Below are 9382 nucleotides of genomic sequence, written 5' to 3'. Positions count from 1 at the left end.
ACCGTTATAAATCATTGAGCTCTGAGCTGCTTATATACGAATGAGAGCGCTAAAGAGTGGTTGTGGATAAGTTGCGATCCGTGGAAATCGCGTAGTTTTTTTGTGTTCAATGAGCTAAGTTTTTGCATTTTTCAACTGAGTTTATATAAGTATTCAAACTTTTTGTGTGCACTGAAATGCCGTACGCAAATCAGCCGTCTGTTCATATCAGCAAAATAACTGATGAGAATGTCATATTCTTCATCGAAGATACTGATTTGAGGTAATGAATTATTCCATAATTATCATAATTTTTTGAAAAGTAAAAGAGTTTCATATTTGAAGAATTATTTATTTACATTTCAGTGAATTATATGACGTACAAGATTCTTTTCAAATAATAAAAAAAGGATCTGTTATCGAATGCTTTTGCATTTGAAATATTAAAAATTTATTAAAATTAAAAATTATTTTATGATTTGAATATTATAGCTTATATGTGTAATTTTGAAGGTTGATGTTTAATCTTCAATACATTAATTGTGATCTAAAGTATTTAAATTGTGTTTTGCAATGTAGATTTGTTGTTGTAGTATATGTAGCACGTGTTACTCTACTTCTAAGAGGCGGGTTGTGCTATGCAGTAATTATTAGACAATGAACCTTTCTTTTTGCATCCTATTTGAAGCATGCAACTTTTAGATTGAACTATTTTAAAACAAGATGTAAAAATGAGAAGGCCTTTTTTTGTGTGTGTGATAGATAGCATGAAGGAAAGGGAAAAGAAAGAGTTCAGTGTGTTCAGTTCAGATATCAAGTAGGAAATGAAATATTGCCGCAGAAGAAAATTGCCATACATTTACTTTCTTGTTGTATTGTTATGCTTTTTTCTCTGTGGATAGTCAAAAGTACCAAAATTTATTTTAACAAGTTGTTTCTGTATTGCTAATAATACATTAGCCCTTGGAATGCCAAGGCTTTCACTCATATACTTGCTGAAATGCCATAAATTCCATTTGAGACTCATAACAGTTCCTCCTTCCTATTCATATACAAGCAAAGAGATGTAAAGTTGATATGGTTTGTAGTTCTTAACAAAGGAGCTTCTAATAGTCCCTGAGAATGTACAATGTCACCTTTAACTTGAAGCTTAAGTACCCATAAAAGAACTCTTTCTTGACCCAACTGTCTACACCAGAGCTTCTTAAAGTTTTTTGAGTTGCGATCCCTTTTTCTCACTGACATTTCTTTTTGTGACCCCAGGACACCCCCTAAAATATTTACGAAAATTTTGTGGGATCCCATAAGCATGGTGTAAATTCGACACATGTGTGAGTGAAACTTTCAATTTTTTCACTTGTATTGTAATATACTATTGCAGTTTTACATCATTAACTTTAATTTCAAGACATAGAGTAATGAAAATTTTAAATAAATAACAGATGAAATGACAGCGTGACAAGCAAAGCAAGTAAAATGATATATGTATTAATGATGTTATAAAAAGAATGCGTCAAAACATTTTTGCTTTTTCTTTGTTTGTATTGTCTTATGGCTAATCTTTGGAATATGGTAACAGGTAATTTGGCGACGTTTTGGTAAGGCAGTAAAGGTTACTAGTTAGGACTTTAGCAGTGTACATGGATAAAGTCAAGAGTGGGCGCAGTGCCATTTTTGTGCAATTCTGGGATGTTTTTTTAAGTGAAAATAGGTCGATGTGTACATGGATACCGTGTATGAGCAATTCTTAAAAACGTGGCAAGCAGTTTGCGATTCTGCACTTTCTCCCAATTTCGCACCTAATCTTCATCATGATTAAGCACTTTTGTTCCATAAAAGTTCTAGCATAAGAGTAATTCGGCTCGCAGATTGTTGGAAAAAAATATTGAGTAAAAAAAAAAAAAAAAAAAAAAACATGCCTTTACTTTGTGAAGACAAAATAGCGTCCAAACAAAAACTAGCAGGTTGCTGTAGCAGGATTCGTCGCCAAAAAATCGCCAAGTTACCATAATCCAAAGATTAACCTGTCTTATTTTTATCTATTTTCAGGTACATTGTGTAAAAATATTTGGGAATTGTAAAATAATTATAATAAGTTAAAGAAATATCGAAACTGCTAAAATTTTTGGTGACCCACAGTTTAAGAAACTCTGGTCTATGCTAAAGATGAACTGATAAAGCGGATTTGAGAAAACTGCACCTTAGGCTGTTTATGCACTTTAGGCAGAGGTAGACATAGAGCGTGTCATCTTGGTCATTGGTTGTGTGAATGAAAGGCTGTCTGGGACATGTTAGTCAAGAAAGAGTTTAGGGCTATAGAAAAGTACTTAATGCTGAGTGCTAGAACCTTTTCTTTGAGGGCTTTTGCTATCCCAAGCTATCAGCTTTGAATTTATTATGGGGCATAAATGCTGGACGCTTTCACTTATTACTTGTACATTTTGTTAATTGTTGTTTCAGAAGAAACGTAATGTTTTATCGCACACTGCCATGTAGAAAGGAAAGATGGACAATTTTTCATATAGTGGCTAATTTCCAATGTAAAGCCTATTCAGGGACTTTTTGTTTTATATGCATTAAATAGCAGTTTTGCATCCATTAGAATATTTTAAATTATAACTTCATGTGTAATAATCTACATTATGCTTTGTCACATTGAATTGTTGTTCTAAAATATTATAGTCATCTTATAATCTCCCTTGTTTTGAATATAGTAATTACGTTTGGTTGGTCAGACCATGTAACAGGGTTGGCCAAACTTCATGTCAGTAAAAGCCACACGTTTGAATTCAGGAATGTTCGAGAGCCGCATCTAGAATTTCTGAAAGCCACAAGTTCATATTTACATCATTATAGAAGTAGTGGTGGAGGTTTTAAATAGAAAGAAATCCCTGATAACTTTGTAAAAAGGGTATAAACTAGTTAATTACTTCCTTTTGGACACTGAATAGTTTTAGCTTAAGATATTTCATACATATATTTTATATGCATGAGCCGCACAAATTGCCTGCGAGAGCCGTATTAGGCTGGCGAGCCGCACTTTGGCCACCCCTGCCATTATAACATTCTCAATAATTAAATTTGACAAAATATTAAGGCAAATTAATTTGGACCAGTTTTTGCACTGTACAGCAGGCTTTCACCAACGTAAAGGAATTGTGTTGCACTGATGGCTATTAAATACTGTTGCGTGCGTACGGGTTCGTTATGAAATGAATGCACAAGTTCGATGAAAAAGGAACAAAAATTTATTATTATCACAACAAAAATTCTTAAATTTTCTCAAATTATCATGCAGTATTACAATATCTCACAGTAGTTATCTTTTAACTACTCAAATGTCCAATAGAACGTAATTCAAAACAGCTAAAGAACGCTAATCCGCAAATTCGCTACAATCAACAAGAGCAGTTTTCTAAATAACAACAAACTAAGCAACTACTACAAACTGAGATGTTTTCCTCCTTTTATAAGATTTTAAAATCACGCGCTAGAATTTTCCAGTACTTTCTCGAAATCAAAAAGAGATATTTATTTATTTAATGCACGCGCTCTTGTATTTTCAATTTTCCGGCTTAGCTTTCTTTTAATATTCGTCACGCGCTGCACTGCGCGAGAAATAAAACCAATTAATTTATAATTGAACTAATATTAGCTTTTTAAATACCAATTTCGTAACACTGCCCCCTTCCCAAGGACTGCACGTCCCGGGCAGTACAGTCCCTGGACAGGAAGCTAAATTTACAACTGTGGCATAAATGCATTAATAAGCATTACATTACAATAATAAACAACATGAACAATAAATGCAATACATAAAACAAATCAAATGCTATCAAATTCAAATCAAATACTAAATGCAAATCAAATACTAAATACAAATCAAATCAAAGACACATTTAAAAACAAAATGGACCATGGTCTTATACTATTTACAATTATTTACATTATGTACTATGGCCATAGTAATGTGCTAACCTGTCGTAATGAACGACTTTAGGTTTAGAGTTCGAAGACTTACGAATCCGAACCACGACGTCATTCAGCCTGTTTAGGACTGTGTAGGGGCCATCCCAAGGTGACTGTAATTTCGGACAAAGTCCTTTCCGTCGAGTCGGATTCCACAACCACACCTTGTCTCCTTCGTGGAATTGATGTTCAGTAGCTCTTGTGTCGTATCGGGTCTTCATCTTCTCCGTCGGCAAGTTGATTCGCTCTCGTGCAAAGTTGTGCATCACTTCAAACCGGGCCTGGAGATCTTGAATATATTCCTCAGACGATGAAGGAGCATCCGGAGGGCGGCCAAACAATAGATCACAAGGCAGACGAAGATCACGACCGAAGAGCATTTGTGATGGAGAATAGCCAGTAGTCTCGTGGACAGCACTGCGGTAAGCCAGTAAAAAGAGTGGTAATTTCTTGTCCCAGTTCTGTTGGTTTCTGGAAACCACTAAAGAGAGGTTATTAAGGATGGTTCGATTGAACCTCTCTACCATGCCGTCCGACTGGGGATGCAATGGCGTCGTTTGAGTTTTGTCAATGCCGAGTAGTTTGCATAGTTCTTTGATTACTGCCAAGGCAAAATTCCTTCCCTGATCGGAATGTAACTGAAGAGGCACTCCGAACCTGGAAATCCAGTGCTGTATCATTACCTCAGCTGCTGTGACAGCCTCTTGATCAGGAACAGGGTACGCTTCAGGCCACTTGGTGAAGTAATCAATGACAACGAGCATGTATTTGTTGCCATCAGCAGTTCGTGGCAGAGGTCCTAAGATGTCAAAGGCGATACGTTCAAAAGGCGCCCCTACGTTGTAACGTTGCAGCTTGCCTCGGCTGCGTCTCTTCGGTCCTTTCCGACCTGCACAGGCATCGCAGGATCGGCACCACTTTTGCACGTTATCCTTTGCATTATTCCAGTAAAAGCGCTCACGAACTCTCTGTAAGGTCTTCATTATTCCAAAGTGACCTCCCGTAGGGCTGTTATGTAGTTCTTTAAGGACATCAGGAATGCAGGATCTTGGAAGTATCAGCTGCCATCGGAACGTCTTCCCATCATCCGATTCAAATTTCCGGTATAAGACGCCGTTTCGAATGTGAAGTGAATCCCAGAGTGCCCAATACTGTTTGGTTGTAGGACTACAGATAGAAATGTCCTGCCAGGTAGGTTTTCTGGTTGATGACTCCATTAAATCAATTATCGGTTTAATGTCGCGGTCTTCCAGCTGGTCTTTCCTGACTTCATCATCACTCCACGGTTCTCGATCAGCCGATGTTGATGATGTAATTTGTCTTGCGACCGGAGTCAGCAGCTCGTATTTCGCTTCCACCCTGGAACAATATTGGCAGCTTTCTTGGCAAGGTCTTCTAGACAGGGCGTCGGCGTTTCCGTGTGATGATCCCTTACGATGACGGATAGTGATGTCATATTCTTGGAGTCTCTGTATCCACCTGGCTATTTGACCCTCAAGATTCTTGAAATTTAAAAGCCAGGTCAATGATGCATGATCGGTGCGGAGCAGGAATTTTCTGCCATATAGATAGTGATGGAACTGTTCTACGGCTTTGACTATGGCGAGCAACTCTTTCCTGGTGACACAATAATTCCTCTCCGGTTTAGACAGGCACTTGCTCCAGTACGCCACTGCACGTTCTTGGCCGTCTATTTCTTGGGACAAAACAGCACCGACACTTTCATTGCTCGCGTCGGTGTCAAGAATAAATGGTCGGTCGAGCTGAGGATACATCAGGATTGGAGCAGATGTTAAAGCCTCCTTTAAGTTGTTAAATGCATCCTCGCATTCTTTTGTCCACAAGAATCTTTGCTTGCTCTCTGTCAGCTTGTGAAGGGGTCTTGCGATGGAAGAAAAGTCTTTCACGAATCTCCTATAGTAGGTGCAAAGCCCTAGGAAGCTTCTCCACTGATGGACATTTTCAGGACGTTTCCAGGATTTAACCGCTGATACCTTTTCAGGATTTGTGCGCACACCTTCTGCAGAGATGACATGTCCCAGGTAAGTCACTTCCTTTCGGAACAATTTGAATTTAGCGGGACTCAGCTTCAGATTGGCTTCTTTCAGTTTCTGAAGCACCTTCCTAAGATTTTCTAAATGTTCTTCAAAACTCTTTCCAACGATAATGATGTCGTCCAGGTATATCAGGCAGGCTTCGTAGGAAAGACCTTTCAAAACAGTCTCCATAAGACGTTTGAATGTTGCCGGCGCATTACACAGTCCAAACGGCATCACCTTGAATTGCCAAAGCCCTTGTCCCGTAGTAAATGCCGTCTTTTCTTGGTCTTCAGGCTGTATTTCTACCTGCCAATACCCACTCTTTAAATCAAGTGTTGAGAACCACTTGCTTCCAGAAAGAGTGTCTAGAATGTCGTCAATTCTAGGAAGAGGGTAACTGTCTTTCTTCGTAACCTCATTCAACCGGCGATAGTCAACGCAAAATCTTGTTGAGCCGTCTTTCTTTCTGACGAGAACGATGGGAGATGCCCATGGACTCGCTGAAGTCTCGATGACATCGCCTTCTTCCATATCTTTTAACAGTGTTCGCACCTCTTCCTGTTTAGCAAACGGTAGACGTCTTGGATGTTGCTTGATCGGGGGATGATCGCCGGTATCTATTCTATGTTGTGTCAAACTAGTTCGACCCACGTCAGAAGACGAGCGGGAGAAAACAACTTGAAGATCTTTGATGACGCGATCGGCAGCATTCTTCTCTTCATCGTTCAATTGCGCATTCTGCAATAACTCCGATGTAATGCTCTCTGATGAGGACACGGATTCTTGGATATTGTTCTTTCTTTCAACGCTGGTTACTGGAGTACATGCTGCAACCACGTCGCCTTCTCAGTTACATTGGCAACTCTCACCGGGATAACCATTCTCGATAGGTCGACGAGTGTTGAGGCTACTAGTACTCCTTTCGGGCTATTACAGTTATTGGGATATTCTATGATGCCGTAGCGGAAATCTCTGTTTTCGGCTATAGATCCAGGGAGTAAAATTTCTGTTCTTGCCGGTATTGTGATATTGTCTTGTGCTATGATTCTGTGGACAGATTTAACTTCTTCATTATTAATTCCAAATAACGTTATGTCCTCAGACGCAGAATGCAATTCGTTACTTTTAAAGTCCAAGGAAAAATTGTATTTCCTTAGAAAGTCCAATCCGAGTATGCAAGAATCAGTGATCTCTGCTACATATGCCGTGTGATGGTAAGCGGCACTTCCAAACGTGATGTTAACATTTACTTTCCCATTGATGTCGATCTTCTCACCGGACACAGTCTGTAGGGTAACGCAGGGCGGCGTCCAGATAAGTTTGCTTTCCAGTTGTTGAGCCAAATCTTTTCGGATGATGGTATTGTTGGCTCCTGTGTCTATCGTCATATTGCATGGGACTCCGTTAATATGTCCTATTATGAAAAGTCCATTACTGCCGCCTCTCACTGCAGAAATCTGAAGCGCTTTAAACTGGGGCTTTTCATTATCTGGCAACCTCCGCCCCGCGAGATGGCCACTAATTAGTTTCCCTGCTGCTTGTTAGAAGCGGTCTTAACATCCGTACCCTGGGGTATTCTGCAGTTTCGTCGTATGCGTCCTTCAGCACCGCAGTTCCAGCACTTAACGGTCGGTTTCTTCTCACCAATATTCCGTCTCAAGGCATTCAGTTGTCTAGTTAAATCGTCTAGACGAGTGGTGACTTGATCCCCTGGCTCCTGGACTTGAGCAGCTCTGACTGGGTGGCGGTCTCGACGAGTGGCTTGCTGGGCTGCCTCGAATTTCATGGCATACACTAGAGCGCTTTTTAAATCTTTTACATCCGCCATTCGTAGAGCTTTTTGTATTTCAGTATCCCGGATGCCATCGATGAAATATTGCAGGGACAGGATTTCCCTTGTTTCTGTCGGGCACTCCGAAAAGGCGTGATGTGACAGCCTTTCAACATCCGTGGCGAGCTCCTGAAGTGATTCAGTGGGCTTCTGTTGACGGGATTTTAATTGAAGCCTGCTGTAGTCTTTTAAACAGTTCTCGCCAAAGCGCCGGACAGAGCTTCAAAAATCTAACCTTTTGTTTTCGGGAAGAGTCTGAAGGATATCCGCTGCGTCGGCTCTTAAAGAAGCGGCGAGATGACAGGCCTTAGCTTGGGAATCCCATCCATTCGCATCCGCAACGATAGAAAACTGGGTCTTGTACACTTGCCAGGATGTCTTCCCATCATATGTGGATAGCTTCAGAAATGGACGAGCAGGCATCGGTAAGAATTTAAAATCATCATTCTTGCTCCCTGCCGTCGCTACGAATTTCTTTAAAGTTTCCATTTCTTTGGCAACTGCAGAAACTCTCTCATCAATTTGTTGTTCGACTTGGTGTTGGACGGCACAAACTCTTCCTTCAATTCGTTCCTCCACAGCTGAAACTCTCCCTTCTATATGTTCTTTTACAGAAGAAACTTTTTTTTTTTATTTCTTCTTTCACCGAAGAAACTCTTTCTTCAATTTGATCTTTTACGAAAGAAACTTTTTCTTCAATTTGTCCAACTTTATTTTCAACTGTGTCAATTCTGCCTTCCATAGCTTCAAATTTATTTTCTATTATGCAGGTAATTCCTCTTTTCATTTCTTCTTGACATGCTTCAATCTTTTCTTGACCAGCTTGAACGGCTTTCATTGCGTCCTTAACGGATTCCTGGCCCAATTTCATTTCTTCTTTAAATGAGGCAAAGGCTGATATTAACTGCCTTAATTGCTCTTCCATCGCTCTTGTTATTGGCATTCAAATCCCACTTCTGACACCAAAAATTGTTGCGTGCGTACGGGTTCGTTATGAGATGAATGCACAAGTCCGATGAAAAAGTAACAAAAATTTATTATTATCACAACAAAAATGCTTAAATTTTCTCAAATTATCATGCAGTATTACAATATCTCACAGTAGTTTCCTTTTAACTACTCAAATGTCCAATAGAACGTAATTCAAAACAGCTAAAGAACGCTAATCTGCGAATTCGCTACAATCAACAAGAGCAGTTTTCTAAATAACAACAAACTAAGCAACTACTACAAACTGAGATGTTTTCCTCCTTTTATAAGATTTTAAAATCATGCGCTAGAATTTTCCAGTACTTTCTCGAAATCAAAAAGAGATATTTATTTATATAATGCACGCGCTCTTGTATTTTCAATTATCCGGCTTAGCTTTCTTTTAATGTTCGTCACGCGCTGCACTGCGCGAGAAATAAAACCAATTAATTTATAATTGAACTAATATTAGCTTTTTAAATACCAAATTCGTAACAATACAGTAAATGTTTTTCTACAAATGTTAGTCAGTTTGGTTATTGAAGAATTACACAGTTGAAACATCATTTTCAAGAAGCATACTTATCAAATACTT

At 39.1% G+C, this 9382-nt stretch overlaps 1 protein-coding gene across 1 annotated transcript in view; it reads left to right on the top strand.

Annotated features, from left to right (window-relative positions):
• Positions 1-23: 23 nt before the first annotated feature.
• Positions 24-9382, top strand: part of Polr2C (RNA polymerase III subunit RpII33) — a 33330-nt gene continuing 23971 nt past the window's right edge. The window contains exon 1 of the mRNA XM_035366898.2: positions 24-262. Within this exon, the coding sequence (XP_035222789.1) occupies positions 177-262 (86 nt within the window). The 5' untranslated portion in view covers positions 24-176. The remainder of the gene's footprint in view (positions 263-9382) is intronic.

This window comes from Stegodyphus dumicola, chromosome 11 (assembly GCF_044657685.1).
Source record: "Stegodyphus dumicola isolate Sdum_Otavi_A_Nest chromosome 11, ASM4465768v1".
Classification (NCBI taxonomy): domain Eukaryota; kingdom Metazoa; phylum Arthropoda; class Arachnida; order Araneae; family Eresidae; genus Stegodyphus; species Stegodyphus dumicola.
Note: the sequence above shows the minus strand (reverse complement) of the source record. Positions and strands in the feature narration are given on the sequence as shown.